This window comes from Gordionus sp. m RMFG-2023, chromosome 5, assembly GCF_954871325.1.
Source record: "Gordionus sp. m RMFG-2023 chromosome 5, tfGorSpeb1-WG-v2, whole genome shotgun sequence".
Lineage (NCBI taxonomy): Eukaryota > Metazoa > Nematomorpha > Gordioida > Chordodea > Parachordodidae > Gordionus > Gordionus sp. m RMFG-2023.
Genome location: NC_088779.1, coordinates 9,251,789 through 9,279,711, shown reverse-complemented (window position 1 = coordinate 9,279,711; position 27,923 = coordinate 9,251,789). Strand labels below are relative to the sequence as shown.

The window sequence follows — 27,923 nt, the reverse complement described above, 5'->3', positions numbered from 1 at the left end:
GTCTGTCAAACATTTTTATAATAGTTTATTTAATAATAAATGAAAAATGAAAAATTGAAATGAATGGTATTAAGATAACCAAACAAAAAGAATTCTTAGATTCTCAAGTATAAAAATAACTAATAAATTTAATATAAATTAGTGTTAAAATTATTAATTTTTCTCACTTGAAAAAAAAAATCATATTTACTTATGTTGATGTTGATTATATTTTTATATTAGACATTAAAATATAATTTTGTTAAATTGTTATGTAAGATTAATCGCGCAAATTTAATTCAAATTATTTTAAATTTATCTAAATATATTTTAGAATTTTTAAGAATAGCCATTTTATATATTTTTTTTTTTTTCAAGATTCATTTTAAAAATGACTTATTAATTTGGTGGTAAATATAATTAAAAGGAACCCACTTTAGTTAGGCTAATTTTTTTACAGATACAGGGATCACAAATAAGAAGGGCCCACAATAATATTTTGAGAAAAAGATATTATTTTTGTGGTATGCTTCCAAATGTAGTTAATATAAACCATTTTATTATTAAAATTATAAATGATTCTTTTCATTGCTTTTGAAAATATAAATAATTTATTATGATTTTATTGCACTGATAGGTATCAGTTAATGTTTTTAAATGATTCGGTTTAGCAAATTTTAAATTAAGATCTTAGCCAAAATGATATTATGTAAGCCTTGAGATTTTCTGATAGATATCTAAACCTTTCTGCCATCTATGAACAAAATTTCCAGGTTTCTATAATATCTTTTGGTTAAAATTTTGACAGCCATTTTTAAAAATCTAACTGTTTAACAACACTAGTATCAGCAAATTAATAATGTATTTATTTATTGAATAGGTTAAGTTATTAATAGTGACATTTACTTAATCAATTGGGAAGGGAAGGGAAATAACCCTCTCCATACCACATGTCTAACCTGAGTAAATATTATAGAAAAATCCATCTACAGACCCCTACACCCTTATATCCCTAAATAAGAATCTGAAAGAAAAAGTAAAAGGTGATATATTTTTAAAATAATGACTAATACAAAATTTTAAGGAAAAATATATTTTTATTAAAAATGAAAATCCCAAAAATATAACATAGCCTAAGGCCAGCAATGTGTGAATGTTAAGACTTTTAATAAAATTTATAGAAACAAATATAATAGTGGTCACCTTCCCCAGCAAATTCCTGACTATGCCTATTATCAATAACAAGTCAGGAAACCTAATCCAAAACTGTTTATATGATGCATATTTAAAGGATATATTTTTTAAATTTTATTTTATTTATATATCATTTTATTTTTCTACTGAAAAGTTTTATTTTTATAAATTTTCCTCATAAAAATAATTTGCTCATTTATGAAATGATAAATCTGAACATAATTCAGCTTTAACGCTTCCAGCTTATAAAAATACTGCCTATAATATTTTTGATTTTGTTGTAGTAATAGTAATAGTTTTATTTTTATTTATATAATAAAATATACTTAAAACCTCCCTCAACCATATAGGAGTCATAAAAAATTGTAAATAAGATATGATGAAAGGTGAAATTGCATTGATTGCACCTACATCTTATTAAATCTGTTATCATCAAAATAATAAATATCATATTTTATTAACTCCTGTTTCAAATATAAATACTATATGACTTGTGCAATAAATGGGGTTGTTTCAAAATATTTTTAATTTTAATATTTTGGTGGTTACAAAATATAATCTCATTAAGTTTTAACTTAATATTTTGTAAGTGGTTTCCAATTCATATTATCCAACCTGAAAGGGTTAAATAAGGTTAAAAATATTTTGCAATTTTACACAAATATCTGAACATTTATTTGATTCATCCAAAAATATAAGTAATAAATTGAATATTATTATTCAAAAACCTTATAGAGTATTTGTACTTTTTTAAGACAAGAATCAACTTTTTAATATGTAAAAAATCAATATTACATCTTTCATTAATTTTTACAAAAAACTAGAGAAATTAATGTATAACCAATAGTATTATAATTTATTTTTTATGTATTACAATTTTATTTAATATACATAAAACCTAATTAAAAATATTATAATTTATAAATATATAATTAAAAATAAAATTCTATAATTGAGTCCACAAAAAGGAACCATAATTGTGTCTAAAAATTTCTATTTGAATTTTTTGTCGAATAAAAAGGAATTCTCTTGGTTCATTTGTGAAAAGTCGTATTTATTGCCAAGATTTTTTAAAAACAAAAATGTTGAAGACGAAAAATGCCCATTAGTAGAAGTCACTACTGGAGTGAATAAGAAGTTTTTAAGTTTATCTTTTTAATTTCAGCCTGTGTTATTAAATTAAAATTTATGTTTGAAGGGAATGATGACACACACATGTAGTCCCATATGAATGATTTGCCGAGGGCCCAAGATATGGTTAATTAGTATAAAGAGATTATTTTTTAAAAATTTAATGGTAGGTGGTTATGAACTCAATTTTAGTACAATATTTAGATTTTATTTATCCATCAAATTGTTTTCAAGATTATCTTCTTCTTTATCATGCATATGGTCCCACAGTCGTGTTTGTTTTGATAAGTTTCTTCCATCTTGATCGAGTAAGGGCCATGTCCGGATTTATCTTCTTAGTTATAACTTTATCTACTTGACCTTTCCACGTAACACGAGGTCGTCCTCTTCCTCTCTTTCCCGGCACCTCCATGCCCAATACTTTTCGATTTACATCATTCGTCTCCCTTCTTAGTATATGACCATACCACCTTAACCGATTTTCGATTATCAAGTCCGCCATAGGTTGAATACCCATTTGCTCTGAGACAGTCATTCTTCATATGGTCGAGTTTAGTATACCCCAAGCTCCACCCTATCATTCTCATCTCCGTGGCTTGTAATAACTTCTTTTCTTTCGTAGCGTTTAATGCCCATGTTTCACTTCCATAGAGTAACACCGGTCTTACGATGGATTTGTAAGCTTTGCTTTTCAACCATATTGGCATCTTCTTGTCGCACATTACACCAGATATACTTCCCTATTTAAGCCATCCTTTCTATCATTAAATCTACTAATAGGTCATTTTGCTATCAAGAAATAATGACAGTTTATTATTAGATATAATACCAAAATTTCACTCTCAACTATATAAACATTATGAAAAATTGCTAAAGGCGCCTGTTGAGAAAATAAGACATATTCTTATCTTTTTAACCAGTACATTTTTTTTAACAATGTACATATCATTTTTTTTACCCTGTGCAATTTTTATTTTTATAATATTTAGACATTTTTTTGCAAACATGATTAGGTAATACAAATATCAAGATTTTAAAATAATACTAAATATTTGATATAAAATAAATAATAAAATAAAATAAAAAATTATGAAATACAAATAAAGTTTAAATGAAATCGGTTCTAACTAATAAAAATTCTCTTATATCTCCTAGAAAATTTTAAAAGTAATAGAAATATTATTGGAGATGCTAGGGAAATAAACCCTTGTATTTAAATAGTTTTTAAAAAAATCGCTAAAAATGGAAGATATATAATCTAGATTCCCAAAATGTTCCCAAATTGAAATTTTTGAGAATCTTAATGATTTTTTTATCTATTTTTAGCCATTTTTTAAGAATAAGCAAAATTCCCATTTTTTGTTTTTAACGATTTAAAACGGTAACCAATTAAATTGTCAAGATCTTCTTTGTGAATGCCTCTGGTTTTTCAGCCCTCTGCCCCAAGTAGATTCATATTAGGTATTGTCATAATGTTAGTACTTTTTTTAAAAAATGTAATATCAATAATTTAACCTCTTTCATTTCGAAAGCGCAAAATTCTAAATTAAAAATATTCGGTGGGAAAAAAATATTTTCTATTTTTTAGTTACTTTTTTGTTAAAAATTCAATTATGATATAAGTATAACCTTCCCTAACATCTATTAATTCATTATTTTCGTGAATATAAAAGAAATATTGCATTGCATTCCCCCTTTTTTGTATTTAGCATTTTTGATCTCATTGCAGGCTCCAAGTAGGTTGTCATTATTTTTGGTCTTTATTTTTACGTGAACTCGTTTTAATAGTAATCAGCTAGGTCAGATTCTTGGACAATCGAAGGCCATGTTTATTGAAATATTCTTTAACCTTAAGAAGAACAAAGAAATATTAAAATTATTATACGAAGAAAAGAATATAGTAATGGCTATTTATTTAGCTATTTCCTGTCAATTTACAGACGCTTGACGAAATAGATCCGCTAAGCATTGAGGCGCGGTTTATTTATTTCCGTGCTTTTTTAATGGTTGAGCTCTATTTTTAAATAACGAATTCCTGTTAATAGACGCCGAAGAAGATTCCTATAAATATTAAGGTGCCATTTAATTTATTTCTGCTTTCTTAAAAAGTTAGGCTATGTTTTCAAAAAAAGATTACCGATATCGAAATGACCATTTTTTTCAGCCGCCTAAAAAATGATTGGAGAGAGAGAAATTGTCCAATTATAATATCGCGAAAACCTTATAGGCGCGTCCATACCAATTTTATTTAATATTTTACCTTTCGCAAAAACCTAATGTAACAATATTAATGTATATAATTTATCTGAATATTTAATGAGCCGCGACTGGCTCTTAGGGTTTGTCTATATATGAAAATGAAGTGAGATGGTTAGAATTAAATTAATTTTTATTTGTTTGACTGATTGGTAAAGTAATCATTATTTTACTGGTAAATTAATTAACTGACACTTTACTGAACAATATTAATTCTGATATATTATTTATAATGGTAAAATTTAAAAAATTGAGAATTTTGTAATCAGATTAGAGATCGTGCAAGGCCCGTCCGAAAGCCATAACGGACCGAGGGGGAAAACGGGCTAGGTCAGTCCGGGTAATCCATACATAAAATATCAGGACCAGACATCGAAAATCAATTTAAAAATTTTTTTTTTTAAATTTAGAGCTAATAAATTTATTTTGATTAATACTATTTGATTTTAAATAAATACAATATGCTTATTTTTTTATAATTTTAAAAGCTATCTTAACTAAAATACTAAATTTATAAAAAAATATTGAATTCACAAAAAGTTCATGATCCAATTACAAATACACACAATACAGAGATCGAAACGCAATTGATTCATAAAATGTTTGTTATAGAAATAGATAGCCATAAAATATAGGTATGTATCAGTGCATTCACAGTTAGAGCTATCGCGGCAAAGTATACAAAGATTAATGTAAATTTTTATATTTATATCATATTTTGTATACTTCGCCGTGAATTCGCGCTAACTATGAATTTATGGTAAGAGCATTAATTGACATTTGGAAAAAATTTGATAGCGGGTCGGAAAGTTCGTCTAAAAAAATTAAGCCGTCTGATCAGGGCTTTTCGCAAGAAAAAATTATGATAGGCCGGATAAATATTTAAATAAAGATCGGGCCTGGTAAGACTTGCGCAAAAAATCTTAACGGGCCGGGCTTTGCAAATCTTTGAATCAGAATTTTTTTATGAATACTGGTTAATTTAATATAGAATACTCTAAAAATAAATCTAAGCCAAATTCTAAAAAAAATTCTCATTAGCCGATCTTCATAAAGTTGGCAAACAACTTTAACCATTCTAAAATATCTATGCCAATATTTATGGCTTAATTAATGCCTATTTAAAGCCCAGACGAATGAACATTATATGAAGCAAGTTAAATCATACAAAAATAGTAGAAAGTTGGCAAATCATACAATATTAAATGATCATCAGATAATTATTTATTTTTTTATTAAAAAAAAGATTTAGCGCAAGGAAAATAAACGAATACAAAAAAATTTAAATTAGCTTTGAGCCATTTTTTATAATAATCGAAAACTCGTTATATACCTGGCACTCCTATTTATTCGTGAATACCTTCATCGACAATTGACAAAAGTTGATATTTATATCAGGAAGCATGTTGTGAATCTTTTTTTAAAATCACAATAGATATCTATTGCTAACTATAATTGGGTAATAAAATACCTCATGTGCCAAAAAATTAACATATCCCAAATAGTAGTTTTATAAGTAACTGTAAATTGATATCTTTTTTTAAAAGTATCATTTATAATATTAAAAACCATTAATCTTACTTTTGGCTGACACTGACAAAGTAGATATATTATTTTATTCCCCGAATCGTTAAATTACTTATCATCATGTCTCATTGAGCTAAAAAAAATTAAAGTTTATTATTTATTTAAACATGAAAAGAATAATTGTTAATTTTTCTCTCCGAATCCATTCATATCATTTTGTTATAACTTTTTTTAAAAAAATTATAAATAATCCACCTTTCTTAACTCCCCCGACTTCTTTCCTAGTTCCTCCTATACCATTATTGTATATTGATTATTTTTACAAAAATGTTGAAATTATTGTTACAAAAAATTTTTAATTTTTTAATGTGTCACATAGCACGCTATCGAAATCGGGACTACTTTTATCTATTCAAATTTTTTATTTTATTATTAATCTTATTTACAAAAATCCAAAATTAAAATAAAAAATATTTTTTTGGTTAAATATTCTCTTTATGAATTTCGGGGTGACCACGGTCAAATTCTCAAGAATATTATTACCCATTTCTTTGTACCCTAGGGCCTGAAACCAAAATGATCATCATCATTCTAGAAATGACATATAATATTTAACGTAGCGTTTTAAAGTTTCGTTGAATACAAATCAGCTGTTGACTCCCCATTTTGATTTCCTATATAATTTTTTTTATTCAATATGCAATTGCTTATTTTTTTTTTAAAAATAACTGAAGATTTCATAAAATTTTTGCGTAAATTGTTCATGTGGGAAACAAAAATGGTCTCCCACTAGCTGATCATGCCGAGATTCCTCCCATCCCCCCTCCCGATATGGAGTGGTTAAAAACCGGATCCTTGATCTTCACTAGATTGGACTTAATGTTTCTTGGTGACCCATGCGGCAGCTTTTTGTTAGTTGTTGCACAGTATCCCCAGAATTTAGAGTGACATTATTTTTGTGACGTGACATTAACATAATCTAATCTTGATTCAAATATATCATTATTTAACATTAGATTTAAATTGTTTTTTTTATTGTTGAAAAATTAAACTAATTTGCAGTATGAAAGTCACGTTCAAAAAAAAAAGTGAAATTATTTATGTACTTACAAGTTACAACATTAAAAAACCAGTAATGTTATTTCAAGCTTTAAACTATAAAATAAAAACTCATTTTAGATTATGTCCAAAATCTTTTTTAAAAATTTCAATTCGAAATTTTAAAATTTAATGAAATCGTAAAATTTTTTGATATTTTGGACTCGGTATTAATAAAAATCATTTATCGTTTAAATTAATAGGTTTTAAATAAATATTAAATTGAATCGTTTTTTTAAATTAATAAACATATGGATAAGTGGTAAGTGTAATTAAAACGAGGAGTTGCTGGTTCCATTTCCGGCGAGGCCAAATTTTTGTATCACTTTTTTTCCTAGTTATTTCTTATTCTTTGCTCGGGATACTAATGATACATATATTAGATCGGAAGCAAGCACATGGTTTGAGGAGAAATAACACCCAAATTTAAAAAAATTTTTGATTCACAAACTTTAAATTATTGTTCAATATGTCAACTTTTTCTTATCGTTTATATTTTTTTAAAAAAATACTTAAATTAACATTTTAACATAACTTTCGCATTTAAAAAAAGATATACACGTTTAATTAATTAATAGGTCAATGCTTTTATATATTTAAAAAAAATATATATTGTCTTTTTAAAACAACATTTTTTTTCCATCTCTTCGCACCCATTTTATTACGATTGAAATTATTAATTCTAATATTCTTGTTTGACAACTTATATATTACACATTAATACGGGTGCGACTTGTCTATTTGAGTACGCACGTCGTTAGTAACTATGGGCCAACTCAAAGAAATTACCGCTACAACAGCTGATCTATTTTATAATATAATCCTAACCCATTTCTCTAATACCTTTAATTAACCTTAGCCCATATCTCTAACCTTTAATTATAATCCTTCTTCAGATACTTGTTTAATTTTAAATATATTTTATCCGATTAAAAGAATCGCCTTCCATTGAACATTCCTTTAGTTGAGCTTCATAGTAGAGGTTCCATGCCATAAAAAATGTTAGCTAATTGATTTATCAATGAGTCACTGTCACTAAGTTGGTTAAGCAGCCGAGAATGGAATAGAATATTATATCATTGGATTAACCAAAAATTCTCTTTAACCGTAAAAAGAGATTTGTATATTTTTAAAAACTAGCGCCAGGTATATAACCAGAGTTTAAAACTTGGACTTTTAAAAAAGGATTCTAATAATTATTCTTTAAAATAAGATGGATCAGGTTCCTGGAAATTTTTTAAACGGGGGTCTAATTTGGCTCGATTCCAAGATTTCTAGTTTTAGATCCTAATCCTGATTAAAAGTGATGAAAGATAACATTCAAACACTAAATAAATTTTTCTAAATGAAATCATCATAAAATTTTGAACATATATTTAACATTAAATTTGATATATACTTTTTGTAAAAACTAGGGCCTATTTAAAAATAAATTGAATATTAAATTTTGTTTCGAATAGAAACGAATAGTAAATTTACTTGAATAAAACGAATGTATCCTGTTTTAAATAAATTACCTACCAATAAAATTGAATAATTTTTTTTTTAAAATCATATTAAAAATTTCCATAACACTGAATTGCTTGCGCATCATATAAATTTTCAGAAATATAACCCAAAAATAGTTTGAATATTTTCATATAATATTTGAATCAGCTCAACTCAGGTTATTCCTAATGGCTAATACTCCATTTTATTATTCAGAATCTACAAGCTAAATAAGATAACAGTGCAATAATTTAAAAAAAAGTTTTGTCAATATATTTTCTTATAAATAATTTTATAATATATTTTTTTTAAAAAACTAACAAATTAGTTGAATTCGCATAGTTAATTTTATTATTCCTACGAACACTAATAATCGCTATTCGATTCGTATTTTTTGAATGAATCCCACGAGAACCAGATTTAGCACATCCCTATAGATCCCCTCCCTCAGGCCAATAACATCGAAGTCTCCCCTGACTAATTTATAAAATGAAAACCCAGGGTGCATCCATACTTTTAGTTTTAACTACACTGTTGGCCTATAATTAACGCTCATAATTGCGAAAAATTCCTACTTCCCCCCCCCCCACTACTTGAGATTTAATACGCGGATGACCCTGAGTTTAAAATTCTGAATATTTTAGAAAGAATTATCTTGTTTTTAAAAGGAGATTCTGATACCAATATTTTTGGAACCTCGGGATTTGGCTAACTCCTAATATAATTAATAAATATATTTTTTTTAGATCAATAGCATCTTCAAGGCTATGAACTTACAGGAAACACCAGTCAAGGAAAAACATGTTCGATGTAAGTATATATCTTTCTTACTTATAAATATGATTTGAAATAACGAGCGAATGACTAAAAAAGGGTGGATGTGGATAAGAGATTAAGAAATAAAGGAAGAGTAGATAAATTAGGAAAAGCCTTGATAAATCACGTTTTAAAAAATATTCCATTTTTTAGCATACCAAGTGTATCGATTTTTTTCCCCACTTAGCTACATACTTACCTTATAATAAATCAATATTATAAGTATATAACATAATAACCTTATGCCAATCATGTTATTTGGTTAATATAATAGATTATGGGTTAACTCAAAGGAATTGCCGTTACAACATCTGATTTATTAAAAAATTCTTTCGTTTATATATAATAACATGACCTGTTTTGTTTGTTGACAAGTTGTTATTAATAAAAATGATTAAAATTTATTAAAAACTAATCTAAACCCTAACCCATATCTCTCAAACCTTCAAATAACTCTAACCTTATAGGTTTCTAACCTTTAATCCATCCTACTCCATACTTTTCAGATACTTGTTTAATTTTAATATATATTTCATTCAGTTAAAAAAAAATCCTTCAGTTGAACGTTCCTTGCGTTGAGCGATTATTAATATAATAATATTTTTAAAATCATTCTCAAATTAGTACACATCCCATCCCTTACATATTAGAGGCCTGGAAGAATGAAATTTTAAGATGTATATCGAATTAAACTTTTTTTTGGTTCTATAAGGATTTTTATAATTTTGAACCATTTTATTACCCAGAATTCCTAAACATTTTGTTAAAATAATTTTGGCATTATTTTATAAGAAATTTTGAATGTGAATCAGACCTGCAGAGGTACCATTTGCACGGCCCGGTCAGGATTTATTTTTGAAAAAAAATTTCGGCCTAGCCCGGATTTTTTTAAAATATATTTGATAAGCGGAATAATTCCCCGGAAAAAAATCCCCAATAACAATTTTTAGAAAATAATTCTCCGGAATTGATTTTCTCACATGGATATATTTATAAGGAATTTTTTCTCCTATTTTATTAATTTTTAATATCTTAAAAAATGGGGATTTTTTTTTCGGGAAATTATTTTCTTATATTCGTGTTTTTTTTTAAAAAAAAAATTTTAAACCCAGCCCGGGTATTTTAAATAAAAAATTTTTACAGCCCGTGTAACCGGCTTGCAGGTCTCTGATGTGAATAGTAGAGGGAATGTTAAATAATCCAATTATTTTATTTTTCAATTGGTTTATTGATATACAATTTAAATTTGTTTTAAAAATTTCAGACCACATCCCCCCCTCTCCCCTCTCGCTTTTTAATTTTTTTTAAAAATTATCTCATCTTGCGCAACAAGTTCCATGTAGTGTTATTAAACAGCTTCATTTTTTGAAAACGACTACAATATATTAACTAATAAACGCAAAGCCTAGAGATTTTGCTCATAGATGGCTGAAAGGTTTGGACATCTATAAACATTCTCGAGGCTTTGCGTATCGTATAGTATTAATTCGGCTAAAATCTTAAATCGAGCAGTTTAACAGCATTAATTTCGGGACTGGTCTAAATTTTAAAGGTTTCTGCCGCATAATTAGTGGAGTATTCTTAATTTCCCCCAAACCCTATAAAATGTCTTAATGATTTGTATTTAAGTGTTTGTCATAGGTATAAACCTGAACGAATTATTTAAAAAAAAAAATAATATTCAGTACCGGAAACGGAATTTTTAGTTCAGATTCCAAAAAAATCTTCTGGTTTATAAAATTTTGAAAAGCGTATTCTGCTTAAATTTGATTATAATCCCTATTATCAGGATATTTTTAATTATTAATTTTTTATTTAAAAATTTTTGCTCAGCCATAATTATAGGCTCGTTCGTGGGTATAGGTTGCGAAGTGTTTTGGAACGTTGTCATGGAAAATATGCCCCTACAAGGGAATCAGATCGTATGCTGGAAGTTTTGCTACATCCTGTACAAGCTTATGAGAGATGGCCATCATAATGTATAATTTTTATTATTTTTTAAATTATGATGAACTCTGGGGATGGGGGCCGGAGTTAGACAAGTTATTTCAAGTCTTCAAAATGGGCATAAAGATATCAATGAGCTAGCACTATTTTTGATTGGACGATTTAAGTTAAAATTTTGTTAAACATTGGGACAACGTGTGCGATAAAATATAAATATAAGCAGCTTTATTTGGGGATCCGCCAAAACCACTTTTTAAATAACATAAATAATTAAATAGTTATACTTTACTAAAAAAATATTTTTAGACTCTCACGATATCGCTCAAATACAAAACCCGTATCAAGGATTTGGGAAAACTCTGGGGCCATTTGAAAGACGATTTTAGTCCCCTAATAAAAAACTTTTGTAATCTAGTCTCCAACAAATTAGATTTCCATTACAAAGTAATAAACACTGATATATTAATTACCCACCTCCCTCCCTCCCTCCTATTAATCATAATACCTATATTAGTTAATTATAATGGTAAATGATTGTTTTTCCCATAAATAAGATTCTAAACTTTGCTCGGGGCTTGCGAATTATTATAAATGAGCGATAAACTCAAATCTGCCTAAAAAGTAAAATTGAGTCATAAAATTAGTTAAAACTTCCTAAAATAAATATTTAATTGAATCGGTTGTTAGATACTTGGCAGCACACAAGGATATCTAATCTAAAAGACTATTTAAAAATTTTGCCCACAAGCCTGGCTGCACTGAGCTTTAATTCACTTTCAACCAAATCAATCTTTTACATTCACCCTTTTATATAGAACCCCCATTTTCCGAATACGCTTATGATTGAACAAAGAGAGCTGGACAAATACTACACAAACGACGATGCTTATTTCCAATTATCCACGGAGCTGCTAGATTATCTTGAGGACATAATCAAGCTACAGGCTTGCATATTTCGCTCCCTCGAACTCAACAAGTATTCAAATTAAAATCTTCATTTAAAGTCATAAACATAAAAGAATGCTCCATGTTAAAATATCTGAGGAATGAACAAAATGTCAAAGTCAGGATAAGAACACGCTATAAAATTATTTTAATAAAATTTTGAAACTATCAAAAAAACTTTAAAATATAAAAATAAAAGTCCATGTGAAACGATGAGAAAATGATTGGATCTTGGAATTTTCGAATTTTAATACAAATTTTTTTAAAAAAAATAATGGCACGGGCCGAGTATATTATAATTATATTGATGGGAGAATAAATGTCAGGAGTCATTTCCGATTGTTGATATGAAATCATTATGAACTGCGATATATTTTATAAATTTTAATAAAGAATTCTAATTTTGAGTCTTGAAAAATTAATAACATGTTGGAAGTTTGGTCGAAGAAAATTCAGTTATCCTTTGACAAATACTGCAGAGACCTGAAATCCTAGTTTCCCAGTCTCATCGTATTTTTTTTCTCTTTTGGCTGATTATCTTTTTTTAACCTCCGACATTTTGTCACGCTTACATTTGTAAATGATTCAATTTCAAATTTATTTTAAGCAAAACTCTAAATTTATTCGATGTTTATTAGCTTAAATTCATTGACTTTGAATGGTCAGTGCAGAGTTCAACCGTTGATACCCTGCATACAAGAAGCCGTTTTACTCTACGATCATATAGTCAACATTATGCTGAGATTGCACGCAAGTTTATTATTTCACACATTTATACTATATTTTTATGATTAATAATTTTTGATACTTTCTCAAAAAGAATACTATTAAATTTAAAGAAACGTGCATCCATTTTTAAAACGATAATATGTAGGACATTCTTTATTCAGTTTTTTTGCAGAATATATTGAAGTATATAACTTGCTTAAAATGAAAATTATAATTTTTTATTACCGATATTAGACAATAAATTTATAATTATATTTTTTAAAAATAATTATTTAAACCTTTAGATCTCGATCAGGACTTTTTGATTGGACACAGGCAAAGGTTTTTGGAAATGTTTAAATAGTGAGTTCTTGATTTCATTACCTTATAATGCATTGTATATTTTGAATTATATAATACTTGAAGTTTTAGTCTATTTATTTTTTTAAAATTTTTGTTAAAAAAACTTAACCAATTAATAGCTTACTTTATTAATTCAATTTTGTTGAATTATTTATAATCGTTAATATTTCCTATATATAAATTTAATATCTATATAATTTTGTAATAATTAATATCTATGATGTTTATGCGTCATCCATAAGCACCTTATTTATTTTATATATAATAATAACATTTATTCAATCATGTTTTTAATTTTTTTTTAGAATATTTATTTTAATTTATTATAGAGATTAGCGAGAAAAAAAATAAATGTAACGCAATTTAATAATCAAATATTAATTTTATTTTAAACTGATTAATTATGTTAAAGGGGCATTAAGGTATATTTGTTTTAATTATTTCATATCCTAATTTATCATTTTATATTGTTTCTTCCCACCTCAGTGTTTTACTCATGGACAACTAAATTTGTCTTTGATATTTATATCGCAGGTTACCCTTATATCCTTCCTTTTTTTAACTTACCCTCCGACCTGTTTATAATTCTTTTGTATCCGTATTTACGCGGGAGCTGGAAAATTTCGGAATTATTAAAAAAGGTAATTTCTAATTTTTACTGTCGTAAGTAATGACGAAAAGTAGAAAAGATGTATAATTTTTTTAAATTTGTTATGTAAAAGAAAAAATCGATAATATTTTTAGAATACATAATTATTAATAAATAAATGTTATTTTGTTTTAAATTATTGTGAATGAAATATAAATAGCTAGAAAAATAATTATTTTTATTTCTTATTGTATTTTTATTTTTTTTAAAAATTTATGAATTAGTGTCTAGATTATAATATCCTAATCGGATATATACCGCTGTCTGGTGGAAGTTAAGTAAAACAATTTACTCTTGGCAAATTTAAGAGACTAAAGGAGTCCCTTTTCCCATCCAATAATCATAATAAATACATAACATATTCTAAAAAGCAAATTTCCGATGCGCCTATCATATAATAAAGATGAAATTTCTGATTCATCCATCGACGGGCTGTCTGCTAGTTTTTTTTATTATAATAAGGGGATCGAACCATAATTATTTTTGATAGATGATATATTTAATAATCTGGCGGTGAGCTCTTTGATCCTTCTGCTCCTCTGCCTTCTATCCCAACCACCTTCACCTACTTTTTTTTCCCCAATTATATTAAAATTTTAATATTTTTTTCTATTACTAAATATTCTCTTGCTTAATAGATTGAAAGAATATAAAAAAATAATTATAATGCAAATTATCTCCATCCATCATTAAACCCAGTTTTACATTTCATGAACATTATCCTCCTCTTCTTTTTTTTAGTTTGAAGAAGTTTTTCGAAGAGGCCCTACGACTTCAATATCTCAAAAATTTGGTCGCTATCCCACAATTATCCGAGGTGAGTCCGTATACATTATAATAACCTTTTTATAATTAAACTTTTGTTGTTCTGATTTTCTAAAATTTATATATGATTTAAGGTTCGATTTCAGTATTTATTATTATATAAAATATTTTATTTTTTTTTTATTAAAGAATGAAACTTTAATTTATGCCAATAATTGTCAGGAAAATAAATATTTTTTTTTGGTAGTTTTGATTTTATATGGTTTAGGTTATTTGGAAAGGGAGCGGATTACCCCGGGCCGTCAAAAGTTTAATTTTAAAATAAAATTATAAATAAGAATGTATTAAATTTATATTATAGATAATTAATAATAATTTTTCAAATCAAATTTTTTTTATTAAGGCAAAAACTTAAAATTTTATGTTTTCAATCCCAAACTCGTGTATTCATCATTAAAAATTTCCAAAATATATCATTTCTTTTTCTCCTATTTACAATTCACGTGTTTGTCCTTTTTATCATAAACTATCTTTTACCCATTTTTTTTGAAGCATTCACCAAATTTCGTCAAACACACTCCAGTTAGATTAAGAAAAACTCAATTTAAATCAACTGATGATCAAGAAAATTCACCCTTTAATTCATCACTCACTACATCATCGCGCCAGCCTGATACTGACGATAGAAAAAGCCTTTACCAACAAACCAAGTTCATAGCCCAGAGACATCCTTCTATCCCCTCGATCCAACCCGATTACGCTAGGCTCATAAATCTCATTGATGATACTTCGGATTCTTCTTCGCTTGGTAAAAGTAAGGAAAACAGTAGCATAGATATGTTGGCTCAAATACTGGCAGAGAATATGCAACTTAAACCGGAAAGTGAAGAAGGCAACGTGAAAAGCGAATTCTCAAAAGTTGATAAAAGAATCCAGAGTCCTGGTCTTGTAGAAGTCAAAAAGGTTTATAATACAGTCGTTTTTTATTGACTGTTTTTTTTTAAATATCATCTGTGAACATTGATTTATTTCTAGTTCGAGGATCACATTGTGTATTAAAGTTACCATTCTAACGTTTAATATTCGTATTTAAATTTGCAACCTATTTAAATTGAAATATAATAAAATTTTAGCACAATCAATTAATTTTCTTTTTATCACCTGCTGGCATCTTATGGCCTTCAAAGCCTTTGCCCGTTATTTTTTATCATTATGGCTCTCTTGACTCTTTCCCAGGAAGATCCTTTCATGTCTCATAATTTCATCAAAAAACCATATTTACCATGATAAATGATAACTTTTTAAACTGGGAAAAGGTCCTATCACAAAACATCTTACCTGCTATTAAATTTTCTCATATTCTCAGATGTTAACAATGGTTTTAATGACATACATCAAATTATGGGGATATCTATTAACATATTTTTCTATTCATTGTCTAGCTCCTCCTATAATAAAAAAACATCAAACATAGCATAGATAATTTCAACTACTTTCTTATGACTGATTACCTATGAGCTAGTGTTGATTTAGATGCCCAACATCGTTCCACTAAGATCTCAATTTTTTTTGTGTGTGGGTGACTTTAAGAGGTGTCTTCAAGTTAACTTCCATAAATAGCAAATTAGCCCTAACGAGGACGCCTTTACCCTCCTATACTTTGTTTCTCTTAGTATCATTAGTCATTCATATTATTATTTCAACTGATTAAATTATAACGGGAATTTTTCACTATTTATAAAACTATGAAGTCTTAAGGAATGTTCTAATAATAGAGGCATGTCTAGAGAAAAATAATATCCCCCAAAAAAGGAATAAAATATTGAAGCCAAAAGTAATTTTTTTAACTTATGGCTATATATCAAAATCGCTCTAATTGAGCCGATTTTTATAAACATCTATGAGCAAAATCTTCAGGCTAAGATATTTTTCTGGCTAAAATATTGAGCTAGCCGTTTTTTAAAAATTGGCTCTGCTTCACTAGTTTAGGAAAATTAGCCGAAATAATTAAAACAAAAAGATTTAATATCATTAGTGGCACGTATGAGGTTTTAGCAAAATAATGTGTTACTTTAAGTAAATTGAATATCACCAACAATCTCTCCCATTGAAAAGAGTTAGTGCAAATTCGCTATAAGGGTAATACATATTTTTGCAACCTCTGTTGAAACTGGGAAAAATATTAAAAATGATGCATTCGATAAGTTAAAATTATTAAATTTTCCTTTAACTTATTTATTTTTTGATTAAATTATTTGTTAAAATTATTATATATAATATCTATAAAAATATAAAAAATAAAATAATATAAACTTTAAAAAACAATTAATTTTAAGAAAAACATAGTTGAGTGATCAATAGCTAAATTTGAAATTATTGGTTTGTATGTTCTGTCTGAGGAATAGGAATTCCCTCGGTTCAGATGTTAGCGATTTGATTTTTTGAGCTAAATTTTTTGACTTAATCAAATGTGGAAACTATGAACAGTGTCAGCAACCTGAGAGTGGTTACTAAGGGGGCAGGCTCTAATATTATATGAAGCTATTAAAGCAATTTATGGATGATATCATGCCCAAAAACTATATTGTAATTCGTATTTGTTGATGTGGAGATTAAATTTTAAAAATAAAGGGAATTTTGGACGGATCTTATGATTTTATGAATGGTGCTTAGATGCCAAGGTATTTCCATAAAATTTCAATTGCAAAAATAACAAGAAATCTGTTGAGAGGGGCAACCTTTAATTTATTAAATTTTGAGCTATAAGTAAATCACTCGGATTATACTCGCACTACTACTCTCCCCAAAAACAATAATATTGACACACTTGCCATATCACAAACAAAAAAATATATTCAAAAATACTGACTTTATCTCTACTCACATCCACCAATAGAAAATTTGCCATAGTAAAGATAAAATATCTAAAATCAAATAAAAATTTTAAGATAAATAAAAATTGCATATGGTAATCACTTCACATTGTCTTTAAAGATTATAAATACATATATACTCGATATTTATAACTGTTTTAAATTTCAATCTTTCAAAATGACTCAAAAAAGGTATCTGACGTCGAAGAAACGGAAGAGGAAATAGATTTAACCCCATATTTTCATAATGGTCACACGCCTTCCTCCTCTTCTAAGTTCAACGCCCAAAACCCATCTTTTCGAACGACGCAACATCTTTCCAAAGAAGATAAATCGAGCAATACCGAAATTTATATCGATGACCGAGATAATTCAAAAGACAGTGATAGGGTCGATAATTACACCGATACCCAGGATCTGATTTGCAAGCCCAGTGAGGAGGAAGAAAAATTAAGAAGTTGGAAAAGAATATATATAGTATAGTGAATTTTATTAAACAATTAATTTAACAAATCCCTTCCGCTTTTCATAGTCCCCTATGCTAACTAATTAAAATCTTAAAACATATTTACACCCAAAAGCTATGATAAAGGATCATTTAGAATGGATAATCAGTCTAAAAATAATTTTTTTTAAAAAATGAAGGGGGGGGGGGCGAATTCCGTGAATTCATTTGCAATACGGAATTTAATATTAAATTAATTTTACTTATGCACACCAATTACTTAGGATATTTTTTTATAAATATATTATTTAAAAAAAATAATTTTATGTTATTAAAGTTAGTCTCGAAAACTTCAAAACACGTTACGAAACTCTGAAACACATGTACGAGAATTTAAGAAGTTCCCACTTTCAATTGATAAAGATGGTATTTTCTTTTTCTCAATTATGTTATATATTTTTTTATTTATTATAATAGTTTATAATCCCATGATGTTTGTTTTAACACTTTAAAAATTGATAAGATGTCATACACATGATAGAAAATACGGATTTGCGTGTTCCTGAAACACCAAAATATTGTGTGATATTTTTTTTGGACTAGGTTACAAATTTTTAAATCCAGAACAATGCTAATTTTGGATTTACATTTTACAAAATAATTAAAAGTCGGGTCAACAAAATGCGGCCCTAGCAATCTCAGTAATATATTATTGTCGGGCTGAAAACCCTTTTTAAAATTCTTCACAGGTCGGGTTGATCTCTATTAGAGAATACTACTGATAAGTAAAGTTTAAAAGGATATTACCCTTGGCTCTGTTGAATACACATTTATGCGTACAAAGAAAAGGCACTAGGTTATAACCTGTGGAATCCCATGTATTTTTTAAAATCGCTTTTTAGTAATTTTTAATAATCCCCTCCCCACCGCTATTTTATTCTAAATATATTTCTTTAGCTTATTAATTTTATAGGATTTGTCTATTATCTTTTTTCAAACAATAACGGTAAAACCTTTTTTGAATGCCAAAGATTTGAGCTTAGAATAAAATTTTAATCTTTTACTTTATTTGATGAAAATTAAAGCTTGCCCTTTCCAACCGAATCGACATTTTATATATGTACATATGGTATAAAACTAGATTTCCAATCTATGCATAAGTTGTAACAACCTTTTTAAGATGGCTTGGATGGGCATGTATTGGCACTCAGACAAGCCATCGAATTTAATTTCAGATCTGTTTAGAAAAAAAATTGCCTTTGATCAATCGCTTTAAATAAATAATTATAACAAATTTCATTATACACTATTAGAAGAGTCAATTCCCCCAGATTTATAATTTAATTTTATATTTATGGTAATTTAATCGGTTCAGATATTTTTAATAAATAATACGCCTAGTGTATAAATAAATTAATATTTTTTTAAAAAATTACAACTGAAAAATATAATAGTCCAAAATAACGAAATTGGACAAGGAATCTCAGGCCGAAAATAATCAAGAATTCTCAAATATACCCAACACATCAACCATAGACCAAAATCTATCCCTCGAGTTGGCGCTCAAGATACTAGGTTGCCGTGTTCACTGATAATTTTTAAATTATTTCGTTTTTTTTAAAGAGGCATTTTTATTTGATATTATAATAAATTTATTTTCTTCATTTAAATGGCCTATTTTATTCTCCAAATCCAATTATTTTTATTTTATTAAGCATAGCTTTCGATATGAGGACATTTATTAAAATTTTGAAGAAAAAAAATCCATTTTACCTGAAATGTTTCTAGATTTCTAGATAATTTTTTTGCCATCAAACTTAATTTTATTTAATTTTTTCATGGTTTTTTATATATAAATGACTCACAAATTATGAATAATGTTGATATGCTGGAATACACTTCCGGTAAAATAAAATTTTCAAGAAACGCTCAGAAGATATTACTGACGGGGGAAAAGGATGTTTAACAATACTAATATTCGGTGTCGATTCGTTTTTATAATTTAAAAATATATGTTTATGTTTACTGGTCCAGTCTATATTTTTCTGTCTGTTACCTCACTAATAGAGTGGTTAGCTAGATTTCAGTATCTAGTAATAAATTTTAATTCAGTTTTTTAAAAAAACCATGTTTTATAATACATTACCCTAATATTTTCTTCAAAAAAATAATCTACTCTAGCCATTTTTGTCCAAAATTTTCGCGATACCATAATGAACGATACTTTGAGCATCCATTCATCCACACTCGTTCCTTACTTCTATAATGATGCAAATTCAAGCCAAGCATCGGTCCAACATGATTCCATCGAATATTTGACTCAGAGTGGTACCTTTATAAGTCAAATTCTGAAATCTTTGATACCCATCCATCAAGATGAAAAAAAGTCTGATTTAGAGTACTCTGGTAAGGGTAACCTTACTGACTATTTGGTAGTCCTGTGCAAATTTTTTGGAGGGCTCATGCGAGTTTGCGAAAGTGTAAGTTATCGAGTATTATTGTTTAATTTTATATTATAAGTTATATAATTTATAGTGAACAAGGAATGATCAGAGTAAGGAAAATTGAATTTCAAATAAAATCATTGAATTTAACAATTTTTAAAACTATATTATACTTTAATAGATTATATTATATTATATATATAATTATTGTATATAGTAATTGTTCTTGCATTTGAGAAAAAAATTATTAATTAACTTTTGAATTAAATAAATTATTGTTTTCAAAAAATTAGACCAGAGGTACAGCATCGAATCTATACCAAGATCAAATTTCATCCTCAAGCTCTGGAAAAGGCAAGGCGGAAGAGAATATTGATAACGATTTTGAAATGCTAGGCTTAGAACCTGTAGAAACTGATATTCCTATTTTGCTTGCTCATGCCTCCAGTTCTAATTTTAAAGAATCCAATAAACTTTCAAACGGTTTCTCTGTTGATAAAATAGCGAAAAATATAACATTCCCATCCTCAATCTTGAAACTCATAGATAATTTGCACCGAAGCCTTATTACTACTTGCAAATTTTTTAGCGACAAAACATACAACACTACTACGGAGACTAATGAGTTGTGCAATATTTACCTCAACAATTTTGATACGACAAATGAGATACATCCCGAAAACTTCATCCTTAGAATAACGACTCAGTGGAACACATTCCTCAAATACCTGGCTAATGAATTATTGTTACTTATAAATTCATCCATCACTCCTTCCTTGATACAGCCATTTAATAATGATAATCTAAACGAAGAATTAGCACAATGCGATAAAGAAATTTGGGAGATATTTGAAGACATCGATTCTTCTAGACTTCAGCTTGAGAAGAGTATATCTGTTCTGGTTACTCTTCCTACTTATAAATCCGAAGATAAACTATTGCTTGAAGTGTGCAATGAACTAATGATGGTAAAAAAATGGACAATTTTTTTTAAATATTAAAATTATATTATTTCTATTATTACCCCCTCCCACTACTTTTTACCAAGGACTCAGAATACTCCATTTTTGTTCCGTTAACAATTTTAAAAAAATGTCCCGCTCTGATTATCGCTAATTTTTTTTAACCGTTCAAAAAAGTCATAAAATATTAATTTTTATATTTAGGTATAGCAGAGCCACCACCATAAAATATTATTTGTGGGATCTTGAGAACCTTATCTCAAGTGCTATCATCTGAGGGTGTAAATTAGTGATCTGCATCGGGCCTAATTTTTCAAGCCCGAACCCGAAATTTTTCTAAAAAATTTTTTCCGGCCCGAACCCGATTTTTTTAAAAAATTAACCGACCCGGCCCTGCCCGAATTCATTTAATTATATAAATTAATTTTTATAATTACTCAAAATAAAAAACATATGTTATATGTCGTTTAGTTTTAAAAAATTCAATATAAAATTGATAAATTTAGATATATTTTAAAAAAATTCCAAGGTCTGACCCGACCCGGCCCGAATCTTTTTTAAAAATATTAGGCAAATAAATTGAACACTATAATACTCAGCCAACTAAATGTTGTTTAAAATTATTTTTAATCGAGTGATTATTTCTGTTGTAGCGCAAAATCGAATGATTCTTATATTTTTTTATCATAAAATTTAGCCTTTGGTAAATAAAGAAAATTTAATCGAATTTGGATTCTACATAATATAAGGATTTTTTTCAGGGATGAAAACCCGAACCCTCGATATTTCGCTGAACCCAAACCCGAACCATTTTTTTTAAATTTAGAGTTCAGGGCCCAACTTTTTAAAAAATAAATTTTTTTTTATTTTTAAAAAATTTTTCATTATATTTATTTATAAATTATATGTTAAAAATAATAAATAAAAAACATGTAATTTACGATTTTCATTTATAAAAGATTTCCTATTTAAAAAGAGTTCATATTTAAAATAATTGTTTATATTAATTTAAAAAAAAACATTTTTTGATCATTTTTGTTAAATTTAAAGAGTGGGTCGTTTTTCGTAAAAATTTTTAAATTTTACCAAGCAAAGCAGATTTTAAAAGTTTTTTTATAAATGAGGATAATATATAATAATATCTATTTTAGAGTATTGTTGTTTATGGATTATTAAATTGATTGTAAGGCAAAGAGAAGTACAAAATCACGAATATATTATAATTCTGTTGATAAATTATTTTATGGCAATACTAATTAAAATAAATTTAAAAAAAATGATGTTTCTGTTATTTTAACTAATTTATATAAGTCATTATTTTTCTGGTTCCGAACCCTGAACCCTAACCGGGTTCATAGATTTTTCACTGAACCTAAACCCGAACCCATTTTTTTAGAAGGAGGGTTCACATCTCTGATTTTTTTATCTTTATATTTATTACTTCAAATTATGAAGTTATTTTGACAAAAAGTTTTATTGTTTTGTTATAAAAAATAAAGCTATTATTAATTAAAATTCTCCTAAATTCAAAATCCTTTCTAAAAAAAATATACCTTTAATATCGTTATAAAAAAAAGATTTTTTTTATATTGAATTAAAAGGCGGTTAAATTATTGATAGAAAAGGCTGTTTTTCTACAAAAAGAAGTATGTCAATACCCAGACTCTCAACAGATTTATTACTGCAAAGGAGATAAATGGAGTGAAGGTTTTATATCCGCCGCTAAAATTGTTGGGCTCAATGCTATCTTATTGGTGTAAGAAATTTACAAAATTTTAGACATTCCAAACTTAGGATTCTGGCTAGATCTCACAATGTTCTAATCAAAATAGAATAGTATATATATTATATGTAACGTGCGAAAAATAATAAGGCTATAACCATGATTTTAATTTTTTAGCTCATAATCTTTTAATGTGACATAAAATTTAATATAGTAAAAAAAAATCAGTTTAATATCAAAACTGAATATGACCATAAAAAGTAAAATATTATTTTTTGTTATAAGTAGATATGAAGTTGCTGCTTTTTTATTTATTCAAAATTCTAGCCTGTTTCTACCAAACCCGAACCGAACCCTTTTCAAAATCACAACCTATACCCGGTAAATTTAAAAAAAGGTTTCAATTCCTGATAACAGTTCTATCGGAAAAATTTAAACCTTATGAAATTCTTTAAAAAAAAATAGAAACAAGTGTTATATTTTTGATAAGCTAATACTTTACTCACATATTTTATCGTCTCATTTCCTAGATAATAAATTGTTAATAAATAGTGTCGTCTGGTATCAAATTTTGCGTAATTATTTAATAATATTTTAAATGTTGTTAACAATGAACCAAAATTTTTAAAATAATCTCGACGATCAAAAAAGGGATTCCAGTGATCACAAAGATAATGAACTCTGGCAACAGATGTTAAATGTAGTTAAAATGTAATATTTAGCCAAATATAATTCTAAATATGTTTAGAACTATTTGCTTTTTAAAATGGATGCCTAGGTGTTGACAAACCACATTATCCATTCTACTAAATATTTATGCAAAAGATTAAATTCGACCCGGCCCTATTTTAATTTTTGGCAACCGTCCGGGATATTTTTTAAAAATAATTCTTATGCCGGGCCCAGGTATATTTAAAAATAATTACCATTTCATGATTTTAGTATCAAACAGATTTTTTATTATATTAAGTTTTATGTTGCATTAAAGGATTACTATAAGGAGGCATACTTTTTGTTTCCTGAGCCTAACAAATATATTTTATTTGACTGTACAATTTTCCTCAAATTAGATTTTTTTTCATTAAGAAGTAATTTGCCATTCTTGAATGTTTTTTTTGATCAAATTTATTAACTAATTATAATATAAAGCCTCATGATTTTGGTGTAAAGCATATTTGGGATGGAATTATCAAGTACACTAATAGATGAAATATTTTCTGGCTTTTAAACACTTATTAAACCCTAAGTATAATTAAAATTTAAATCACATTTCCATTAGGGTTCTTCATATTTGCTTTTTTGCCATTTTAAATGCTAACCTAGCGTTCAACATATTTAATAAATAATTCATAGATAAATTAATTTTCCCATTATTTCCTAATTCCATGCGGAAGTCCTCTCAATGGAAACTTTCCATCCCGAAAATCAACTGCCATATCAAAAAAATATCAATTCGTAATTTGATGGAAAAATATTAATTTTTAAGTTTAATTAGCATTTTTTTGGTTTCGATCACTCGCTATTGGTTAAAATTGAAATGTAAATACTGCATATCTTATAATCTAGACTAAGAAGATTATGATTCTGTAAAAGGATTTGTTTGAATTTCAAATTCTGGATAGAATCTAGTGAAGGCCATGATCCGGTCTTTAAACCAGACCAATACACGTGGACCGGACCCTCAAATAAAAGTCAGGTCTAGACGGGCCTATATAAAACGACTTGTCTTTTAATTTTTTATGTTATTTTTAAAATATTTTTGTTTTTATCTAATATAATTTTTATTTTAACATTTTATTAAATATAAAAGTATTTAATGTTAACAATATCTAATCATATATGTATAATATAATTAATAATACAAATAATTTTAAGGTAAATTGTTTTTTTGCAAACTTTTCGTTCTCATAATATATTATAAAAAAGAACTAAATTTTTAAAAAAATCACACAAAAACTAAAGTAACCCCTCTAGAAAAGTAATATAAAATAAAATATACACAAATATTTAATAAAACATAAAATACCGGTTTACCAAACGATCTAGTCTCGGTTTAAGACCAATAGGGCCAGAGCATAGGCCTTCATTAATAGAATGCATTGTAAAACCCTGCACAGACCTGTCTGGCACGAATTTTTCAAAAAGTTGGTTGTTCGGTGCAAGTTTTTATTTAAAAAAATTACAAATTATGCTTATTTTATTTCCTCATGCTTTCAAATGTACTATTTTTCTTTAAAAAATATTAAAAGGAAATAATCTTTGGTTTCATTACAGCAAGAATTCTTATTTTATATTTAAATACAAATTACATCAATTACCTTTTTTTTTTTTAAATGTTCTTTAAATATTTACCTTATTTAAGATCTTACTCTTTCTTTAACATGGATTAGTTTTTATATAAAATAAAACTTTTTTTCAGTTTAAAATAAAATCTTTTTAAAGTTGGAATAAAATAATTGAAATTTTTTTTTAATTTTTGATTTCATCTTGAAAGATTTTATGCATGAAATTATAAAAGATAGATTTTGGCATTTTTAAATAAAATTTGATCAAAAATCTGTTATCCTTAAATTTTGCAGAACTCTAGCGGATGTATGCTACATGTTTCCAAAATTGATAATGGTAATATCATCATCTATATTATATTTAGTTTCATTTGTGAGTTATTTTATTTTGTTAATTTTTGAAGTAAAAATTAAGAGATATTTTATCCTTTTTTGTACCAAACTAGATCCAAAAGAAAGTTTTATTTACCCGCTCAATTCTAGTGCCAGATCTTATTTAAAAATGATTTAATTCTCCTTATTTTTCATGTAAAAACCCAAACGTGTTGATAAAAAAGGTTATAAAAAATAGGGCTGTGCCGATATTAAATATCGAATCAGATCGGTACCGATATTTAGCGTTTTCCGAAAATATCGGATCGGGCCGATACTTGTAAAAACCCGATCCGATCTTTTTACTTTTTTTTGTTATGTATATTTATTTTACATTATTATAATATTTTCTAAAAAAAATTTTAAATTTTATTTCTTTTTTAAAATAGATTTATAGTATTTTAACCAAAATTTTAATTATTTTAAATCTTTTTAAATAACGCCAATTTTTTTATTTTTACTTTAATTTTTAAAATATGATATCTGAATTATGGAAATATTTTACAACCAAAATCGATAGGCTGGCTCTCATATTTATTTTAAAAAAATCTAATAAATTATAATTTTATATATTAAATATTACATTTATAATTCATACCAACATAAAATGGATATATTATTAATTAAATATATATTTTTTTAATTATAGTCTTAATTGTAGAAATAAAAAAAATTATATTCATAATTCGATTTTTTTCATAAAAAATATTGATTTCTTAATAAAATTTGGATCAAAGGGGGTTGATGAAAAATCGGTATGAAGCAATATGGTGAAAAATATGTGGATCGGCACAGCTCTAATAAAAAAATATATAAATTGAATAAAATCAAATAAGTTACATAAAAATATGAGATGTTCATAAAAAAATCAAAAAGATAAATATAAATTTTAAAAAATTAGAAATTGGAAAAAAAAGAAAATAGTTTACATTATACTCTAGTAGCATCAAAATAACCTTAAAGTAATAATTATATTTGACATTGTATATCCTATTCATTTAATAAATTGGATTTTGGAGGTCTCGCCTAGATCCTTCTAATTTGTTGAAAATATGTATAGCATGATGAATAAATATTTTATAATCCACAGATTATTTATTTAAGAATTTGGGCTTTCCTGATTTTCTAACTTTTATAAATTAATTATAACTTGTACCAATAAAATAGGAATTATATATAGTAAAATATGAGATATTTTTACTAATTTAAATTATATACTATATTATATATATTAACAGGGAAAATGTAAATAAACTACAACTTAAATCAGTTAAATATGAACAAATCATGACAATCGCTAAAGAAATGACAAAAAACCTAGCCCAATTAACATGGTCAGCAAAGGTTAAATCTAGCAAAGGGACAAAAAATGAAGATTTAGTTAAGGAATTATGTGAAGTTTCCAAATCTGTTGGTGATAAAGTTCACGAGGTTCTGAAAGCCTCAAAAACTATGTATATCATTATTTTCCAAGAGAGTTTGGAGGTTAATCTAACAAATCTCAGCATCCATCAAGCCAAATTATTGGAGATGGAAAGCCAAGTAATAATCTTTTATGTTTTTCAATCATATACTTGCTTAATTAAATCAGTATTTAAATTAATTGATATATTTAATTTCCATTGTATATTAAAATGCCCAATTGAATGCATTTTAAATAATTTGTTAATATTTTTATTGTAGAATAAATTAAATTAAAAAAATTAACCATATTTAATTCTATTAAAAAGATCAAGGTTCTTGAACTTGAAAGTCAAATTGAAAAAGAACGTTCAAAACTGTTGATTTTAAGGAAAAGAAATTACCACCTTCCAGAAACTTATTAATTTCTAAATATTTATATATATATTATAATCATGTTAAAGAATGTATTATTTATAATTCCATATATTTTAATATAAAAATTTTATTATTTAATACTCAATATCACAGAATATTATTTAAATGCTATTT

The 27,923-nt window shown here is 26.6% G+C and overlaps 1 protein-coding gene across 1 annotated transcript; it reads left to right on the top strand.

The window, feature by feature from the left end:
* On the top strand, window positions 1-27,911 carry LOC135930522 (huntingtin-interacting protein 1-like). Its single transcript, XM_065467324.1, has 17 exons — window positions 1-107; window positions 9,420-9,483; window positions 11,323-11,468; window positions 11,743-11,880; window positions 12,252-12,412; window positions 13,020-13,135; window positions 13,395-13,452; window positions 14,843-14,918; window positions 15,419-15,829; window positions 17,932-18,196; window positions 18,522-18,610; window positions 19,639-19,759; window positions 20,366-20,664; window positions 20,922-21,596; window positions 23,192-23,346; window positions 27,209-27,512; window positions 27,701-27,911. Exons 1-17 carry the CDS (start codon window positions 60-62, stop codon window positions 27,794-27,796), a joined length of 3,222 nt encoding a protein of 1,073 aa, XP_065323396.1. The 5' UTR covers window positions 1-59; the 3' UTR covers window positions 27,797-27,911.
* The last annotated feature ends 12 nt before the right edge of the window (window positions 27,912-27,923 follow it).

Bases quoted from the DNA above. Each gene is read 5' to 3' on its own strand.
- LOC135930522 (XM_065467324.1), top strand. From the start codon at position 60: ATGAATGGTATTAAGATAACCAAACAAAAAGAATTCTTAGATTCTCAA. The intron at 14,919-15,418 runs GTGAGTCCGTAT...TTTTTTTTGAAG, and splicing joins CTATCCCACAATTATCCGAG to CATTCACCAAATTTCGTCAA. The intron at 20,665-20,921 runs GTAAGTTATCGA...TCAAAAAATTAG, and splicing joins TCATGCGAGTTTGCGAAAGT to ACCAGAGGTACAGCATCGAA.